Source organism: Sturnira hondurensis, unplaced genomic scaffold (genome assembly GCF_014824575.4).
Source record: "Sturnira hondurensis isolate 20B ecotype Veracruz unplaced genomic scaffold, ASM1482457v3 Scaffold0010128, whole genome shotgun sequence".
NCBI lineage: Eukaryota > Metazoa > Chordata > Mammalia > Chiroptera > Phyllostomidae > Sturnira > Sturnira hondurensis.
This window is the reverse complement of record NW_028082759.1, coordinates 18,192,226-18,213,309: the sequence shown is the minus strand read 5'-3', so window position 1 is coordinate 18,213,309 and position 21,084 is coordinate 18,192,226. Positions and strand designations below refer to the sequence as shown.

Genomic DNA, 21,084 nt, shown 5'->3' with positions numbered 1-21,084 from the left:
TGGCCCCTAGGGAGGATAAAATCTACAAATTTCTTAAGTATTTTGTCATAGCTTCCAGTGGACAGAATCAGCCAAAGGTTACAGTGGGCAGTGGACTATTCATATGTACGTCTTTTGCTTTTAAACATTTACAGCAGGAGTGATTCTTCCTTCTAAATTCTCTCATTCACCCCTCTCTCAAGATACAATTATCTTTATGTATTATATGAAGGAAGCCACTATCTTATTCTTCACTGTATCCCTAACAGTAATAAGCACATATCCATGAATATTACAGCAATCTAAAACACTTTTGTCTAATAACTGAAAAGAAAAACACCATTATTTTTTAGTGTTTTCCTTCATTTTCGCTTTTGATTTTTTTCCATTCTAAAATGTGAAGAAAGAGGAATTAATGAGTACCCACTTATACAGTATTTTGTTTCTTTCAAGTTTTATCTTTTACTCAAAAAGGATGACCCCACTTGCTGCGCATCCTCGGGATGTCAGGGATGTGCGGGAGCCTGCGCCCCACCTACCTACCGGATCAGGTGGAAAGTCTCCAAGAGTCAACTCAGTTGAAACACTCTTTACCCCCTGGTGAATTTATTTCACTTCTAAGTTCCTATTGGCAATCTCAGAATTTAAAAGAAAATTGGGCTTTTATTTTTAATCCCCACAAAAGAGTAGAAAGTAAGATTATGAGAAATAGAGAAAAGATTAAATTTCTTTAAAAAAGTAAACAAGTACCTAACAGGATCAAAAAGTATACAAATGTGCAGTAAATCCCCATTCTTCCTTCTGCGTGTCTAACACCTGTTATAATCTCATTTCAGGCAACTGCTTTTAGGGTTCAAACACAAAGTCTCTTAAAACAGTATGAGTATGTTAAAATATAAAATAAAAATTTTAACTTGTTGATTCTTTGAAAATATCTCGTTATGGTAACATCAATCATAAATCTACAGTATGAATTTTCTACACCCCTTGATAGGGAAATAGTATCAGAAGAAAATGTCACCACTTTCCCAGAAATTTACAACCATACTCCACCTTTTTTCTTTTTCATGGGTTCATGGCTGTCCGGTGACGTGGGGACAGGAGAGGTGTCCATTGGTTCAGACTCCTCGGTTGACACCTCCACCACAGTCTCTGTTATGACATCTGGCCTCACAGCAGCATGGATAAATTCTGGAGTTGATACACAAGGAGGGACAAACACTTCCACTATAAAAAAAAAGTTGAAGAATTAAAATTGCCCACCCCCATTAAATGCTTCTTGTAGTGGAAAATTCAATTTTTAGTAGAGGAGAGGTTAATTAAGCATTCATCAAAGTAGGACAAGAACTTGAAGTTAACATGCAATATGACCTAAAGTATGTAAGGAATCAAAATGTAAGAAAAATCAACTTGAAGGAAATGTTAATCCTCTGAGTTAGGGACGGATGAGTAGTAACCCGCTGGTTTTTACACTTTTATACACGGGGAAGGGCAAAAGCGGGCTTACAGTTGTTCGTATGGAAAATAACACAATAATAAACTGTTTCACATACAACTGTATGTGAAACACTCCCCCCACTCTGCTATTTTCAAGTTCACTATACAAGACTTATTGTGACAACTGGAAAAATATTTGAAAATAAAATAATAGTGAGTTCATTAGTAATTACTTTCCTTCCACATACCCATCATTATTCTCTTGGTAATTCATGCACATGTTATAAAATCTAAAACATTTAATACAGGTAATTTCGGTAATATGTAAGCACTTCTGGTTCACTCTAAAATATGAGATTTCAGTGACAAATAAGCACTCATAGTCCACTTTAAAATGTGAATAAAAGGAAAATCTGCTCATCACAGCCCAATGAATATCATCTTTCAATATTTAAAACTTTACTTAATGAACAGTCCTAGATTCTGGGTCACTAAAACAGTATATACAGATTGGTACTTGGTACTGCATTACATATAATAATGTTGTTCTGGCTTCCTTCCAATGTATATAAATAATCAGAAAAAGACATTTCTATTTCAATTAAATAGTTAGCACATACTCTCATGGACTAACACATATCCTAATTTTCTTCTCTGTGAGTAGTTAAGATTATTATTCCACTTTAAAACTCTAACTGCTCTTAGTATCTCTTGTAAAACCCCGTAAGAAGGTCCAAACTTACAATAAAATAATATCTGAACGTTAAAATTAGGACAAATTGAAAATTAGGACAACATAACTCTCAAAGGGCAGTCTTAAAGGAAAAAAGGGACCAAAAGAAAAGGAAAACTCTCAGCCTGAAGGGAGTGTGAGGAAATTGGGGAAGTTACCTCTTCCCTCTACAACGGACGGTTCCCTGGACTCACTGCCTATTTATCACTGGATAAAGAATTGAAAGTGGCCCTGGCCAGAGTGGCTCAGTTGGTTGGGTGGCATCCTGCAAAGCAAAGGGCCACCAGTTCAACTCCTAGCCTAGGCACATGCCTGGATTGCAGGCCAGATCCCTGGTTGGGGTGTGAGAGAGACAACTGATCGATGTTTCTCTCCCTTTCTTTTTCCCTCCCTTCCCCTCTCTCTAAAAATAAATAAATAAAATCTTTTAAAAATTTTAATCCTAGATACATAAAGTTGTGTGACATGTTTACTGAGAAAGAGCAGCCCTGGCTAGTGTAGCTCAGCGGATTGAGCGTGGGTCTGTGAACCAAAGAATCACAGTTCGACTCCCAGTCAGGACACATGCCTGGGTTGCAGGCCAGTTCCCAGCAGGGGACGCACGAGAGGCAACCATACAGTGATATTTCTCTCCCTCTCCCCTTCCCTTCCCTGTAAAGATAAATAAATAAAATCTTAAAAAAAAAAAAAAAAAGGACGGGCAGTTCACATACCAGGACTTCTTGAATCCCTCAAGCAGGTAGGAGATTCCATATGAAGCAGGGCTTCAGCAGCTTCAATCGTCTTATCTGTACAGTGTGCATTACTGCCATGAACTGACGCTTCCACTGGGGGGGAGATAAGTTCTACTCAATTAAAAATGCACTGAACACATTACAAAATTTACACACATTGCTGTAAGCAACATAAACATAAATTAACTTTTATGTGTATAACTCTAAGTCACTGATACGTATTAGTCTATATAAACTATTTACAGAAATACTTTAAACACCAAAAAAATCTAGTATCCTCATTTTGTAAAACGAATGCCAGTTATAAAGCAACTATCAAGATTAACTAGAAATTACTGAGAAATTTCTGAACCCATCCAAAGGACAACAAAGAAAAACTTCTCAATTATAGGCCAAAACTAACCTAGGCAAAAAAAAAAAAAAGATGGTTGTGGATTAACAATCCTATAATAAAGGTCAATTATGTATTTTAATATACCGTTACTAAAATTAGGGGTGATACATATCAGAATGGATCAGAAACACATTTCTAAGTTAATTTAACAAATCGGTTTAGATCCCCACAACCCACCCCGCCCCTTGGCGAGTGCACTGGCTGCAGCACCAGAGCACTGAGGAGGGCTCTTCACAATAACCTTGCTCTCTCTCCTTCATGACCTCACTGGACTTTGCTGGGTTTTATCAAAGAAATCCTTAGAGGTCTTATGGGATTTGTTTTTTCATGAAGCCTTTTCTAATTGTACTGCCTCTTGTAACTCTCTCCTAGCACTTAGCTTGTGCTCTGCTGATAATAAAGCACCTGGGAGGCAGTAAAGTGGGCAGCGGGGCTGGGCTGCCAGGTCCCAGAGCATGTGTTCTAGTCCCTGCCCCTATCATTTCCTTCTGCTTCCCTGGGCCAGCAATGTAATTTCTTGTAAGGCTGGCTTTCCTGTCACGAATCAGTACTTGGGTACTGACTCCTTACACAAGTTGTGAGAATTCCTAGTACAGTGGTGAGAATTAGTGAGGAAACTCCCATAAAAACACAGATAAGAATTCAGTAAGCAGTTATAATTTCTTATCACTCTGGTAAGATTATAAAGTCTTTGATAGCAGAGAGGCTATATTAATTCATCTTTCTATCAGTTATAGTTCCTAACATACACTTTTCATACAGACACACATGCAAGTGTGTCTTTTATGTATTGAAGAACCCACCAACCTTATAGAAAAAACAGGCAATTCAAGCACAGACATATTACCTTAATGAAATATTAATTTCACATCCTGACTTAAAATAGTCAATGTTTTACTTGGCAAAAGGTTCTGAAACATGGGTATACAAGTTTTTCATTTAACATATTTTCCTCAAGATGTCCTCCAAAACTAATAGTATGTATTTATATAAATTCTCTAAAATCCTATTACAAATTCACAAGTTCTACACACTAAAGATACAACTCTTTTAAAAACTGTTTCCAGGAAACTTTTAATTGAAAAAATTTCATTTAGTCTCAAAATTCCCCAAATGCTGAAGGCTCGGCCTTAAGTATCAGTCATTTGGAGAGCATTTACTAAAAACAAAACAAAACCCCAGTGACCCTTTTACCACCTGTTGCACATCAGCCACACTCCCAAGCAAGGTACCGGTCTCTCCAGTTGCTCTTTCCATTTATGGAAATCTGCTCAAAGCTGACCGGTTCCAGAGAGGCAGCCAAACCTCTAAGTAAATCTATCTTTAGGTGACCCTGCTTACTCTTATCTGCAGCTTCACTGAAGCAAAGGATTCAATCAGTGCTTCCAGCTCAACTTGAAGAAACTTGGTTATTAGTAAGTATAAAATACATTACAATTCAAGTATTTTTTCAAAGTACCTCCCTATAAATACTCACATACAGTAAAGAACCCTGGTAAGCAAATTCTCAGGTTTTGAAAGTCCATGCTAGGAACTTCATCCCTTATAAGTACGCTTGTGTGCAGTTTAGCTGTCGTTTCAGGTGCTATTAATAACCCTGGATAAACTAATTCCTTATGTAATTGTATTAAGACAACGAAACCTAAAAACTGCTGCATTAAAATCAAAGCTTCAAATATTTGATAATATAGCAACAGAATTTCACCAAATATTTAAATTATAAGCAAAATTAAATTTGCCTAGACGTTATATATCGTGCTACCTGAGTTCCTACGTAGTTTGAGGCAGCATTAATTTCATATGAGTTATGTGAGTGGAAATTATTTTCTAGCTCATATTCCTGACCTCAATGTATTACTATTTATTATATTATTTCCAAGAAATATTTCATATTACAGGTTAAAACAAATAAAAGACATACAAACTTAATAAGAAACTTTCCTTATTTATGCTTTAAATTTAGAATGAGAATAAAGAAAATGCATACCTTTTCTATGAAGTACCAATCAGAAGATCTAACAGTCTATGTGCAGTCAACAAACGGTTCATTGCGCATTCACCACGCGCCAGACCCCACACTACAGACCTGAGATACATGTGTGACCAGACTGCTGGCCTCACAAAGCTTATGCTGATAGTTCAGAAAATGTCAAAGCATTAATGGAAGTAAAATATTTGAAAGCTAAATAAAAGTGAAAATTAATTTAAAGTTACTCTGTAAGCTAACAGCTTATTAAGAGCACTATTTTTTTTTATGCTTATTGGTTTTATTTAATCATTTTTATTTACCAAATAACCCTAAGCACATCCTAAAAAAAAAAGAACACCTAAGAACTCACTTAGATCAGTTTACAATAATGCCTCATGGTAGTTTCCAAGAATATTTCACCCATTTTATAAAAGTGAGCACTATCTCTTTTTACTTGTCTTTCATTGACATAAGTTAACATGTCATTTTTGATAACAGAAATTTAAGAAATATTTCTCCTCTTCAAGTTTCTGTAATTTAAAAAAACTTTTTAATACTACTTGCTGACCAACAACTCAAACATAATTTAAAAATTTTGCACAACTCTTAAGGATAAACATGAATTTTTACAATGTTGTACGATCAGCCCCAGCTGCTGTGGCTCAGTGGATTGAGTGAGTGCAAGCTTGTGAACCAAAGGGTCACGGGTTCGATTCCCAGTCAAGGCACATGCCTGGGTTGAGGGCCAAGTCCCCAGTGGGGGTCCCAGGAGAGGCAACCACACATGATATTTCTCTCCCTCTTCCCCTCTCTCTCTGGAAATAAATAAATAAAATCTTTAAAAAAATGTTGTACAATTGAAGTAAGCAATCTATTATATAAGCAAGGGCTGAAAATTCCCTTTTTTCTAACTTAAACCCTGATTTAATTGTGTGTATAAAAAATATGGGAGGAAATAATAAGCAACTCATTTTAAAAAAAGAAACAATGACCCGAAAGTTAACCTGAGAGATATTTTCTAGTTAACACTAGTAGTTGGTGTTGCTGGTCAATACTCCTTGAAGAAATAAATGTATCAAAAATACTTTATTTTAAATCATAGTGCCATTAAATTTGCTTATACCTTCCTTTACTCTTGATGAGAGTCGTCTTGTTCTGTTTCTAGCTTTCTAATCAACTGGTGTTTGTACGGTACACTATGCCAGACTCACTCAACAGCTGTTACTAAATACCAAACTTGGTAATTAAGTCTGACAAGAGACATACCTCTCAGCTTTGCAGAAGAGAATGCTGGCAATGGATCTAGCTCATAACAATGTTCTTAAAGTCAAAAGTAAAAAATAACAGCAATTTAATTTGAGAGCAATGGGAAAAAATTAGAAAACACTTCATTAAATCAGAGTGGCATTCCCCTCCAAGCAAGACCATAAACTAGCACTACAAGGTCATCACTAAAACACCACACCTGACGCACCACAGCTTATCCTCTGATGGCCTAAGGCTATATAACCTACCAGGTGAGTGAAGAATACAAACGAATGCAATGAAAAGAGGGGAAAGGTGAAAAAATCTGGGACACTCCACCTTTACCTGTTCCCCTCTGACTTTCTAATCAATATGGTTGTGCTACAAGGTTTAAAGGGGAAAAAGAAAAAGATTACTTTATAAAGTAGAGCTGTCTGATAAAAATATAACACAAACTAGATAATTTTAAAATTTCTAGTAGCCACGTTAAAGCAAAAGATTAAATTAATACTTTTTACTTAACCCAGTATATCCAAGATACTGTCATTTTAATATATAATTGGACATAAGGTTCCCCACTGCTTTAGCTTTTACAGTTAAATAAAAATTTTTTAATTAAAAATTTAGTTTCTCAGCCACACTTCACGTAATAAATAGGTCATGTGGCTAATGGCCACAGTACTAAAAAGTGTTGACTAAATAAAACTGTATTTCAGCTATTTTCAAACTTTCTTGGTAAAAGGACCCCTTTCCACCCAAATTATTGAGGACTGCAGAGATTTTGTTTGTCCAGACCTATGTACCTTTGTCCTATTTGAAATTAAATTTAAGAAAACTTTAAAATGTTTACTAACTCATTTAATAAACCCAATACTTGTAAATGCAATTAACATTTTTTATTCAAAATACCTTTCTAAAATAAAAAAATCAGTGATTAGCTTTGTTTTACACTTCTGCAAATCTTCTAACTACATGGCAGATAACAGCTGGACTCTCCCACTTGCTTCTTAATTCAATCTGTTGTAATAGCCTCCAGAAAACTCCTTTGAACACTTCTCAAAGTGAAAAGGTAAATAATGTGTTAATATTACTATGAGAACAATTTTGACTTCACAGACTTCCAAAATCCCCAAATCAGAAATTTTAGTTTTGTAGAAGTTCATCTGTAATTTTTATCAGATATGATTAATAAACACCCAAATTCTATCCTCATGTTTCTGTAAGTTTTAGCATCTGAACATAAACATCAATGTATAAAATGAAAAATTATTACTCCATTTCCATAAGCACAACAGTATTTTGTCCATTTATACATAAAAGATTTTTTAAATTTTTTCATAAATATTTAACTGCATCCTTTTAAATATTTACCCTATAGTTAATAGTTTAAATAAAACTATCAAGAACACTCTCATGCTTGCCTCTCTCCAACCAACCAAATTTGTTTCTGAAGGAAATTGTTTTATGTTGAATTATCCTCACTGACTACACTGATATCACTCTTTAACTCAGTTTTTACATGAATTTTAGTACTATGTTTCCATGACTTCTGAAGAGTAATTTCTTAACCACATTTTCAAGAAAAAAAATTTTTAAAGGTAATGACATTTAGTTTTATTTAAACACATGTCTTGCCCCGGCTGGTGTGGCTCAGTGGATTGAGCCACGGTCTGTGAACCAAAGGTCTCCAGCTTGATCCCTGGTCAGGGCACATGCCTGGGTTGCTAGCCAGGTCCCCAGATGGGGGTGTGCAAGAAGAGGCAACCGATTGATGTATCTCTCACACATCAATGTTTCTCTCCCCTCTCTTCCTTCCTTGCCCTCTCTCTAAGAATAAGTATTTTAAAAATATGCTTCATCTTTTTACATTCTTCTAAACTTTTTCCAAATTGGTGATCTTTTCAGGATTGATTTTTAAAATATTAGATATTCCAATAAATAGTAAATTAGAAATAAGATTTTCACATTCAAATTTCATGATGAACTTCGACAAACCGGACAACTTTTGTTTTGTCAGTGAAAATACTAAGGCTAAATTTCCAGAAAAAAATTTCCCCTTTCATTGAGTAACTGCCTTAAAGTAGAACAAAGCTTCTAGGGATCCTATTTCTCAATTCTCAAAAAAAAGGGAAAGTATGCTTGGAAATAAAGCAGAATATTTTCAACTGAAAAATTTCCAGAAAATCGAGACCATAATACTCTATATTTTTGCATAAACATTAAGAAAGTAACATTTGTTTTTTTCCCCTACAGGCATCCATTTTTCCTATAATACACTATATGTAACACTAGAAATAAGTATGTAGCACTAGAAATAAGCCTAAATAGTTAAAGAGACTATACCACAGTCATATTCAAGTTCCAATTTAGCACAAAGACTAGCTGAAAGAAACTTTATATTCATTTACATCATGTAAAAAAATCCAAGAAAAAGAGAATCCTTCACCTTCCATTAAATATTTCTGAGCCACTTAAAATTTTAGAACTTAAAACATTATTAGAGGTCACCTAATCAATCCTAATGAAGCCTTAAAGAAGTTCAGTCACTAGTACAGAGATAGTTTAGTAACAGCTAGATGGAGGTCCTCATCCCCTTGACTTCAAAGTTAAGGCTCTTTGTGATGTATCTTGTTGCCAGTGCAAGTTTTATAAAGTATGTCAAGTTTTCACCACAAAAATATTTTGTATACAGAGTGATTTAAATATTTTTATTTTATTTTTAAATTATCAATTTGAGAGACAGAGAGACACAAAGACAATCCTTTGCTGTTCCACCCATTTATGCAATTGGTTGTTTCTTGTTTGTGCCTTGACCCAGGATCAAACCTGCAACCTTGGTGTAACAGAATGATGCTCAAACCAACTGAGCTAGCCAGCCAAAGCTAAAAGTTATTTTTAATAACACTAAGCTTATTTATTTCATTCTTTAGTCAAACTCCTCTAACAGTATAAATGTTTATAACTAAATTTGAAGCTGATAGCTAAAGTTGACATTTAAGCCTCTAAAGGAGGAAAATAAAAGCAAAATATATCCTCTAGTACCTTAACAAATAACAATAGTAGTGTTAATGCTAAGTACTTTATTACTTGCTCAGAAAAAAGTTATGCTAACAATATTCAACTTAATAAGGAAAACTTATGGAGGAGATAATCTTTTAACAGTCATTCTACACTAATCATTAACCCATTATAGCAATCACTGCATATTAACATTTATATATTTATGTATTATACAAGTTTTCATCTGTGTCTTCAATTACACTGTAAAATCTTTGAGAAGAAATTATGTGTAATACCTGACAACTTCCCTTAAGGGAGTTAAAAGCTATCATTGTGTCCACTTTACAAATACAATCATTACAAACTACTCTCTCACTGTCACTGGAAACTAGCAGCAATAAAAATTTAGATCCATGGTTCTTCATTTTCTGAGCCACCTTCCCTCCCCAACTTTAACTCACTTGAATAAGCCTTGGGTAAATCAGCAATCCTATATCAAGTTTCCTTCTAAAATAGGGCTTGTAAAGAAGCTTCAGATTACATGAACATGATTGAGGAAATAACTTGAAAACAATTATATGTAAAACATATTCTTTAGAGAGCATTAAAATCATGAAGCAAACTTCAACTGTAAGGTATGTATACACAAAACAAATGCAATAGAGCTGGAAGTCGGCATTTAACTTAAAAAAAAAACTTACCAAAGGGAGATGATTTTGTATTTTCAAACTGTGAACTGACATGTACCTACTCCAAGCAAAATATCTGCAGGTCACATTCAGTTTCACCAATAATTCCAAAGGCTTGTGACACCCTCCATCAGCGAAATTAAGCCCTCTACCTTTACAATATTTTTGAAAATTCAAAATGCAAAGGTTATTCTAAGGTTCTTTTGGTAGGTTCAAAATCACTGGAAATATTTCTTGAAATGTAATGTTTATCACTCCCACAAATATCACTGACCCAATCAATCATATAAAGCCAAAAATACCCTTAATTCATATTGTGTTATTAGTGGGCTGAGCATACACACAAAAAAACAAGTTCTCCTCATACTCTGACTTTTTCACTAATACTTAAGTTCTTCCTTTGATCAAAAAAATAACTGTCAAATGTGTTTCAATCACTACTCATTAACTGACTGTTCTCTGAGAGCTTTGAAACGTTTAGTATTACATTTTATAGAATAAAGGTTGGTCACTCATTATGTTACATAATACACATGGTTATAGTATTCTACAGTTTATTTCAACTTGAAGTTCTGTTAAATTTAGAGACACATGTGTTCATGATTCCCCCCCCATCGAAAAAGAATCAAAGAGTTTCACCAACCAAACTTAATTTCACGTTCTCTACCTAAAAACAATGGATGGAAAACAGAGGGCAAGACCTTTTACAGCATTACTCTTCGGTAGATGTTTCCCATTTTCCAATTCCCATCGTTGGCGGTATGAAACAGAGCAGGGGAAAGGAACATGTATGTTTATTATTCCAGTAAGTAAATAGGATGCAAGCACTGCTGCATCGATTCCGGACCCCGGCCGCGCTGTCTATTAAGCAAAGCTGCTTTTTCTATTTAACTTAAGTCCGTGCCCTTCCGCTGCAGCAGTGGCGCTGCACATCCCCCACCCCCGCGGCCACTTCCGTGTTTACACTCCTCTTCCCTCCAATTCCATGCGTACATTGTCAGCCTCACTCCCGCCCAATCTTCATTGGCCCAGCGCGCACCCGGAGTCCCGCCCCCAGAAATCAACGTTCTCATTTGGAACGTTTCAGCGAGCAGATTGGAACCAGAGACCTGTCAATCCCGGTCGTTCTGTCCTCTCCGAGGCGCTTCCGCTATGGTGGGAGGTTTGGGGGGGAGGGGAAAAGGGGGCAATTCCGCGCTGAGACTTCCCTGGGGCCAAGACTCCCTCCCGCCGCCCCACTCCTTCACATTCACTCAGTGTTTACCAAAATAAACCTTCTTCTCTGACATCCCAACGCTCCAGGTCAGGAGTACACAAGATATTCCGTGTCCTTCCTATTCTTCCCCCGTAAAAAAAAAAAAAAAACCCACGAGGGAAGGGGCATAAACCTACTTCTTTACAGCCACCCAGGAAATGAGGAAAGGAAGGGCCGCCAAAAGAAACGGCACCGCGGGCCACTCCGCATTAAGTGACCCTTCCCAGAACCGTTACTCCTGAGATTACACAAGGTGGGGATGCGAGGGAGGGTCACAGCCTTTTGGGGGGGGCGGGTAGCGGTCTACCGGCCCAGGCCCGGGCTGCCTCGTCCATGCGGAAGTAGTGGGTCTGGGGACCGAGCTCGAGAAGAACGGGGCGGGGGCGGCGAGCGTCCGCCGGGGAGCCCTCCGCCCCCGACCGCGGGCAGCAGCGGCCTCCCCGGCCAGACAGCGTGGCAGGCGCAGCCCACAGACAACAGCCTCACTCACTTCCTGGTTCCTCGGCAACTGCGGCGAAGCGCACAACTCGTCCGCCCCCGAGTCCCCAACTTAACTGCGGCTCGGCTCCCCGGCACCCGCCGCCGGCGCTCTGCCCGACAGCTGCCGCCGGCGCCCGCCGGACCCACCCCGAAGCGACGGCGCCGGACTCGAGGCAGGTTACTCTCCAAGGTGATCACTTCCTGATTCGTCGCCTCCATTACTTCATTCACTACCCCCCTTTCCCCCGGCCGCCCCAGTGGCTGAGGTGCACACTGTACCCGCGGCGCTGACCGCCACGGGGGAGTCACCCCGCCTTCTGGGCACCCCTCTCCTGCTGCACGGGTGCACGGGAGAAAAGTTCCCCTGTCCTTACCGGCCCGGATGAGCAGATCCAGCTGGTTCGTGGGCCCCTCATGCAGAGACGTCGCCATGTTTATCCCGGGGCTGGAGCTGCTGCTTCACATTGACTTACACCGTGAGCAGCGGCGGCAGGGGAGGAGGCGGAACCCACAGCCGAAGACACGCCGTGCGGCCGCCACACACTCACGCACTCGCACACTCTCAGACGCCCAGATCCTTGCGCGTCCTCCGACAGGAAGCCGAGGCCGGCCCGCCTCCCGCCGCCGGGCTGAGAAACCCCACCACCTAACGGCAGGGGCGGCGGCGGCGGCGGCGGCCGCCTCGGCTGGCAACGCGATCCTTCCGCCCCGCGCCCAGACAGGAAGTCCCGGACGCCCGCCCGAGCGAGGGCGGCGCGGCCCGCGGCCGGGGGACACCTGAGGCTGGAAGTGGCCCCGAGAGCCGCGGCCCGCACGGGGCCCCCGGGCAGGAAGAGGCGCATTTCACGCTCTGCGGAGGCAGCGTCTGTAATTGTCCCCAGGCTGGAAAAGAGCCATGAGTCCGGTTTTCTTCCTGGAAGACAGCTAATACCTAGTCCCGCGGTGTAAATAAAGGTGGCTGTTTAACTTGTTTTGACCGTTTCCCAGCTTTTGCAAACCCACTCACCTGAAAGGGCTGCCCTGTGAAACAGGGGTACCCACCCCCAAAAAGTCATACCCACAAATTGCCCTAAACACTGTGCTTGGGAAGTAAGGCGCTTCCAGTACTTTGAGAGACCGACTGCGTCCCTTTTCCTCCGTCACAGAGACACTAAACAGACATTTATTAGTAAACAGCAGAACATGCCGACCTCTGGGAGACTGGTTATCCTTCCCCAATCTGCTAGTCGAAATTCAAGCACCCTGTCATTTCTACTGGGTTCATTTGGTAACAAACGTATTCACTTATCACCTACTTTTAAAACTGCTTTTCATAGAAACATTTTTACAAGTAAACTTCATATTAAAATACAGCAGAAGAGGGAGGATATAAATTGTCATTCGGTGACTATAAATTTGTTAACACGGGAACTCAAACCAACAAAATGACTAAAATGAGGCTTCATTAAAACAAAAAATGCTTCCCCAGTTTAAGAATTTCATAATAAAAAATGTTTGAAACAAAATTTGTCCTAAAGTTGTTGCTACACAAAATTTACATAGCAGTGTGTCCTACACAGTAAGTGCTCCATAAATGCCGAATACACACAAAAAATTTTTGGCACTTACAAATTTAGAATAAGGTTTAATTGCTATGATCTGAAGTGAATGAACTGTGCTGATAATCTAGAGAAAAAAAATTCCAGTGGTAATATTAATGCACCATCATTTTACAAATATTTGCCCAAATGTTAGTGCAACTTCAGGTTTTTTTTTTCCATTTCTTCTAAATGCTCGTCTGTGCTCTCACTCTCTCTTTTCTTTTCCCTGGGCCCTACAGCATGATCCCCATCCTCCCAAAAAGAACCCACAGGCCATTTGCAAAGTACGACTCCCCTTAAACCAAACAAGGATCTCTTTCTTGCACAGGTGACCTTGCCACCCATTGGACAAAAGGAACTACATGACTGGTAGCTTGTGTTTTTTATTTCTAGTCCATTTAAAATAAGGATTATCCTCTGATAGGCAGCATCCTAGACAGCCAGGTTCCGGGTGATAAGGAAGACAAAACGGTAATTGCTGGCTTTAGGCAGATAATTGAAATTATAGCAAATCTGAATTTCCACTCCTATCAATCAAGCTTTCATGTACTACATTTAGAAGGGAAAAGAGTAATGGAAGCTAAAGGTTTATTTTTTCCTGCGTGTGATACATAAGCTTGGCTCAAGAAGGAGCACTCTTCTCAGAATGGGAATCGGTATGAAGCCCGATACCTAGCTTTTACTTTACTATTTGCTTCCTGATCTGTATCTTAAGTGAATAGTATGCGTGCATGTGTGTGTTTACTTGCTGCACATCTTAATTATGGGTATCCATGTCAACCTTATATTTTAAATACCAAGAAAATAGAAGCTACATCTATTACTCCATAATACTTCAGTTATTCTATTCATACATATACTATATATATATATATATATATATATGCATGTGTTTGTTAATGACAGAAACTAATGAAGAAAAACTGATTCCTACATATTTAATGCTCTTGTAAAAACACAATTTTCTGGGCTTTACTACAATTCTGCTGTTCTATTATTGTAAATGGAATTCTGCCTTGCTATTCTAACTAAGCTTTCAAAAACCACCAATACTTTTTAGAAACCAGTAATACTAGGAATAGCAAGTAAAGACAGGCTGCTGCTACAAACAAAAATTGATACAAATGTTCAGGAAAGCAATGTGACATTACATATCAAAGTGGGAAAGTGGTTCATATATTCTGATCTGGGAATTTCATTTCCAGGAGCTAGCCCAAGGAAATAAGACAGTCAGTGGACTGTTCTATTAAACATATTTGCAGAATTTAACAGCATAGCAAAATATTAAATATGTAAATGGCAGGGTTTAATATATATTTTCCATACAATGTGACTCAAACCATGTAGTACATATAAATGTACTCATAGATATAATATGTATGTATGTGTGCACATACCACATACATACATGCATACATACATGTGCATGTCTCAAGTCTTTAAGATTCAGTGGATATTAATAACCAGAATAAAAAATTGAGTAAGAGCCCTGGCTGGTGTAGCTCAGTGGATTGAGGGTGGGCCTGCAAATCAAAGGATCACAGTTCGATTCCCAGTCAGGGCACATGCCTGGGTTGCAGGCCAGTTCCCAGCAGGGGACACAGGAGAGGCGACCATACATTGATATTTCTCTCCCTCTCTCCTTCCTTTCCCCTCTAAAGATAAATAAATAAAACCTTTTTTAAAAATTGAGTAAGAAAAGGTAGGTTAACATGGTAGACACTAGAGAGCAAATTCATATTCTGCTAATAACACCACAAAAGGACATGGCCTATATCAATGTTACTGCTGTGTCCTAGCAGGGAAAAAAAGTAAAAAATAGCTAACTCTTATTTCTCTTCACTTTTCTCACTGATTCCTTTTTTTTTAGATTTTTTAAATTTTTATTTATTTTCAGAGGGGAAGGGAAGGAGAGAGGGAGAGAAATATCAATGTATGGTTGCCTCTGGTGTGTCTCCTGCCAGGAACTGGCCTGCAACCCAGGCATGTCCCTGACTGGGAATCGAACCGCAGTTTCGCAGGTCCACGCTCAATCCACTGAGCTACACCAGCCAGGGCTCTCACTGATTCCTTTTTACCTTACTATGAGATAGATACTCTTGTGCTCATTTTGCAGATGAAGAATCTAAGGTTCCCTGACTGAGGTCTGAATTAATGGAAGGCAGGGTCAGGATTCGAACCCAAGCACCTGACTCTTACCCTCAAACACTCCCCAACCGCCAAGGTAACAAGGCCTGTTTATCTGTCAAGGATCTTCTTGTCTGAAAATTCTTTTTATATTCCTCCCTTCAAGAGGTGGTGGAGCCTAATTCCCCTTCTCCCTTTGAGTGTAGGCCAGACTTGATGGCTCACCACCAACTCATAGCAGAAAGCTCAGTTGGTGCGGTGTGACTTCAGAAACTCTCTGCACCATCTCTGCAGTCAAGTCACTCTCTGGAAGGAGGCCCACTGCCACGGTATGAGGACACTCCAGTAACTCAGTGGAGAAGCCCATTCAGTCAAGGGACAGTGGCATCCTACCAACAGTCCTGTGACAGAGCTGTCCGGGAGGTGGGACCTCCAGCCCTAATCAGGGTGTCAGATGCCTGCAGCTCTTTGAAAGACCCGCCCCCCCCCACCTGCTCCCAGAGCTGGAACCATGCAGGTAAGCTACTCCCCAAACCTCAACCTCAAAAACTATAATAAATGGTGGTTGTTTTAAGCCGCTAAATTTGGGGTAATTTGTTAATCAGCAAAAGAGAAATAACACAGGAGGAAGGAGCAGTTTAAACTCCCAACTAGTGACATTTCCCAGCTTAGATAAAGAAAGAACAGAGTAAAGCTACTAAATGACCTCTAATTTTCAACTACTGAGTCCTGAGGAGTACTCTCCATCTCTTAATTCTTTACAGTCTGGGCATCTACTCCTTCATCCTCCAGTCTCTCTATTTTGAAAACAAGTCTTCATAATATAGTCATCATCATTAAAGTCTAATGAAACTAAAAATAATTAGATATCCTTGGCTATTCAGATGATTGTATGGTCCTGTACTAACCAAGGTGGAAAACATTCTTGGGAGATTACAAGTGTTGCTAATACCATCTAGATTTTCAATGTCTTTTTTTTATCTTTAGCTTGCCCTGGTGATTTCATTTGCATTTTCCTTTTATCTAGTACACAGAATCATAAAATGTTAGTTGGAAAGTTACAGTTACAGTTACAGGAGCCTAGAGACAAGATCACCAAGAGGTTTTCAAAAAATAGGGAACCTGAATTTCATGATCTCTTTTCCTAACAACCATGAATGAGATATATTTTTTACTTAAAAAAAAAAAACCATACAGATGAACCAGAGGATCGCGGTTCGATTCCCAGTCAGGGCACATGCCTGGGTTGTAGTCCAGTTCCCTGCAGGCCAACTCCCAGCAGGGGACGCACAAAAGGCAACCATACATTGATGTTTCTCTCCCTCTCTCCTTCCCCTCTAAAGATAAATAAATAAATAAAATCTTAAAAAAAAAACCATACAGAATTATGTGTTCTATCAGATACTGGTACAAACAAAGGTTGAAACAAGCTATAAAGTTTTAAAAAATTATAGGTAGGCCCTGGTTGGTGTGGCTGAGTTGGTTGGAGCATCATCTGTACCCCAAAAGTTTGCAGGTTTGATTTACAGTCAGGGGCACACACCTAGATTGCAGGTTCAAGCCCTTGTTAGGGTGCATATGGGAGGCAACCAATCGATGTTTCTCTCTGTCTCCGCTCTTCCCCTCTCTCTAAAAGCAATGAAAAAATGCCCCCAGGTGAGGATTTTAAAAAATCAATAAAGGGAAAAAATGCCATTTGAAAAGTAAAAAATAAACTATAGGTAGGAATCAAATGGAAAAGATATTCTATCCATTAATGTTATCTTTCTATAATTTGAAAGAAGGATGCCAATATCCTATTCTAGTAATGCTAACAGCTCTTTAACTACCAATCGTAGAATTATTTGAGAATCACTGATTTAGCCCAATGCCCTCATTTTACATATTAGAAAACTGAGACCCCAAGAAGTGAAATAATTCAACCAAAGTCACATAGTATGTGTGACTTCAAAGACAAAAATTCTGCAAAGCAATCTTCATCTATAAACTTAGAGGTTATAAAATGGATGAAAAATCGATTTTACTATTATATTTACGAATTGCAAAATGGTTGTTTTGCTTTTTTAATGTCAAAAGCTAAAGCAATGGTTAAGAATCTTTCTAAGAAATTTCTTTAAGTGGAAAAAAATTTTGAGCAGTGAATGGTGAGAGAACGATCAGAGGAGGCCAAACGGCCTAAGCTTTTCTGATAAAACCAACCCAAGGGTGAAATCCAAAGCTGGGCTGTGGTGTATGGGGCATGCTGAGGAGGAAAAAGGGTCAAGAAAACTAAGCTCTAAGAAAAATATGTCTGTCAAGGACAACACACTGGAATCAAGTAATTTAGGTAAAGCTTGGCTCACCAACATTGGAAGATTAGCAATAAATATAGGAATACAGACTACAGACTTACAAAGAGAAAAAAATGAATGTTTTCCTATTCTTTTTTTTAAATATATTTTATTGATTATACCATTACAGTTGTTCTATTCCCCCCCTTCATTCCCCTCCACCTGCACCCTCCCTCCCCCACCATTCTCCCCCCCTTAGTTTATAACCACGTGTCTCAAGTTCTTTGGATTCTATATTTCCCCCACTATTCTCGCCCTCCCCCCTATCTATTTTCTACCTACCATCTATGCTATTTTCTGTGCCTTCTCCCCCCTTCTCCCCCTCCCACCCCCCTGTTTCTAACCCTCCATGTGTTCTTCATTTCTATGGTTCCACTCCTGATCTAGCTGTCCTCTTGGTTTGCTTTTGTTTTAGGTGTGGTTGTTAATAACTGTGTGTTTGCTGTCCTTTCACTGTTCATATTTTTCATCTTCTTTTTCTTATATAAGTCCCTTTAGCATTTCATATAATAAGGGCTTGGTGATGATGAACTCCTTGAACTTGACCTTATCTGAGAAGCACTTTATCTGTCCTTCCATTCTAAATGAAAGTTTTGCTGGATAAAGCAATCTTGGCTGTAGGTCTTTGGATTTCATGACTTGGAATACTTCTTTCCAGCCCCTTCTTGCCTGTAAGGTCTCTTTTGAGAAATCCGCTGACAGTCTGATGGGTACTCCTTTGTAGGTGACTGTCCCCTTATCCCTTGCTGCTTCTAGGATTCTCTCCTTCATTTTGGTCTTGGCTAATGTAATTATGATGTGCCTTGGTGTGTTCCTTCTTGGGTCCAACTTCTTTGGCACTCTCTGAGCTTCCTGGATTTCCTGGAAGTCTATTTCCTTTGCCAGACTGGGGAAGTTCTCCTTTATTATTTGTTCAAATACGTTTTCCACTCGTGGCTGTTTCTTTCCCCCTTCTGGTACCCCTATAATCCGGATGTTGGAACGTTTAAAGATGTCCTGGAGGTTCCTAAGCCTCTCCTCATTTTTTTGAATTCTCATTTCTTCATTCCTTTCTGGTGGGATGTTTTGTTCTTCCTTCTGGTCCATTCCATTGATTTGAGTCCCAGTTTCCTTTCCATCACTATTGGTTTCCTGTGCATCTCCCTTCATTTCAATTAGTTTAGCCTTCATATGTTCCTCTAATTTGTGACTATGTTCCTCTAATTTGTGACTATAATCTACCAGTTCTGTGAGCATCCTGATAAATAGTGTCTTGAATTGTGCTTCTGAGAGGCTGGCAATTTCTCGGTCGCTTAGAGTTATTGGCTCTGGGACTTTGAGTTCTTCTTGCGCCATCTTTCGGGTTGTTCGTGCCTGTTCCATAGCAGGATCGGAGCCCTAAAATGTTCACTAGAACAGGGCAACTAAGTCGCTGGATTGTGACGCTGTATGTGGGGGCGGGGTCAAAGAGGGACTATGGCGTCCTGTCTGCCTACACGGCCCTCACCAGTGCCGCAGTTGCTGCCGTCACCGGGCCCACGCGTTTCGTCCCACTGCTCGCAAGTGTGCCACCGCCGTCAGCCCTCGCCCCCTGGGGCCTGCGTGGTCTGTCTCTCTGTGCGAGAATATGCGCCCTCGGTCTGCCCCGCACCCCAACTGGTTCCCGTCTGCCTGCGCGCCTGGGTCGGGGGCCGTGTCCTGCCCGACCCTGCTTGCTGCTGGCTCCGCCCCTCTTACCGTCCCCGTTGAACGGTTAGATGTAGTCGGACTTCCGTATAATTCAATTTTCTGTCCTTTGGTTGTGTCTTTGTTTCTCCAAACCTTTGTTGTATTCAAACTTGGTTGTGGGAGAAGGCACAGTGTTTCCACCTATGCCTCCATCTTGGCGGAAGTCCGCTTTTCCTATTCTTATACTACTGTTTAATTCTCTACTTGCAGTTTGTATACTACTATTGTATTTAATGGTCAGGTTTATAAAATATTATTAAAATGAAGATGTTTGAACTCATAGTCACATATTCATTCATTTATTCAACAAATAATTACCCAGAACTTCCTTTGAGCAAGTTTCTGTTGTTGGCACCTACTACTACTCCTGGTAGCACTAAATAACATGGCAAAAAAAAAAGCTTTCTAGCCATGGCTGGTGTGGATTGAGCACCAGCCTGTGAACCAATGGGTCTCTGGTTCGATTCCCAGATCGGCACATGCCTGGGTTGCAGGCCAGGTCCCCAGTAGGGGGCGTGTGAGAGGCAACCACACTGATGTTTCTCTCCCTCTGTCTTTCTCGCTTCCTTCCCTTCTGTCTAAAAGTAAATAAAATCTTTTTTTATTTTAAAAAAAGTTCTGACATCTCATTTCATATTTTTTAAAAGCAGCTTTCTCAATTCACACGGAAAGGGTGAAATTCTTCGAGACAGTATGATACAGAAATTTGCTCAAAGAGTATATGCTACAATTTAGACTACTACTCAGGAAATTAAATTATTTACGTGTAAATAATGCCTTCACAAGACATGGATTTTTTTTTTAGTCCTCACTGTAGAATATATTTATTGACTTTAGAGAGAGAGGAAGAAAAGGGGAGAGAGAAAGAGAGAAACATTGATATGAGAGAGAATATGGATCAGGTGCCTCCCACATGCTCCCTGACCGGGGATCGAACCCACGACTTAGGTATGTGCCCTAGTTATATGTGGGAATCGAACCCACAACCTTTTTGGTGTAGGGGACGATGCTCCAACCAACTGAGCCACTTGCCAGGGCAAGACATGGATTTTTAATAGGGGGTAGAAAAACATAAAATTTTGTTGGCAAAAAGTACATTATTCTGAAAGGGGCCATGGCAATTTTAAGACTCTCGAAGACGTCCACAACTCCCGGAAGTTATTTTATCCTAAGTTATGTTGACATATGCTTTTATGGACCATGAAAACACTATGATGAAGGAGGATCCAGTATGTACCAAGTTGGAGACTGACAATTTGGCTTAGGTTCATGTTTGCTGCATTTTACTTAAGTTATCCCCGGGCAGACTCTCCTTGACCTGGATTCTTCGCTTAATGGTTTATCCTGGGCAGAAGACACAGCTTCCGGTCCTTAGCAGCCACTCCTAGAAGACTGTCCACCGATTATTGTAGGTAGTCTTTTCTA

At 39.6% G+C, this 21,084-nt stretch overlaps 1 protein-coding gene across 4 annotated transcripts in view; it reads right to left on the bottom strand.

Moving 5' to 3' along the window:
- The window catches only part of ELF2 (E74 like ETS transcription factor 2), an 87,847-nt gene that overhangs the window by 11,030 nt on the left and 55,733 nt on the right, over positions 1 to 21,084 (bottom strand). The window contains exons 1-3 of one of the 4 annotated variants that reach the window (XM_037058505.1): positions 12,290 to 12,443; positions 2,863 to 2,976; positions 1,033 to 1,206 (exon numbers count right to left, since the gene is read on the bottom strand). In XM_037058505.1, coding sequence (XP_036914400.1) covers positions 1,033 to 1,206; positions 2,863 to 2,976; positions 12,290 to 12,347 — 346 coding nt within the window. In that variant the 5' untranslated portion in view covers positions 12,348 to 12,443. Of the gene's footprint in view, positions 1 to 1,032; positions 1,207 to 2,862; positions 2,977 to 12,289; positions 12,444 to 21,084 lie in introns of those variants that run through there. The other 3 variants (XM_037058506.1, XM_037058503.1, XM_037058504.1) reach the window with 3 other exon arrangements.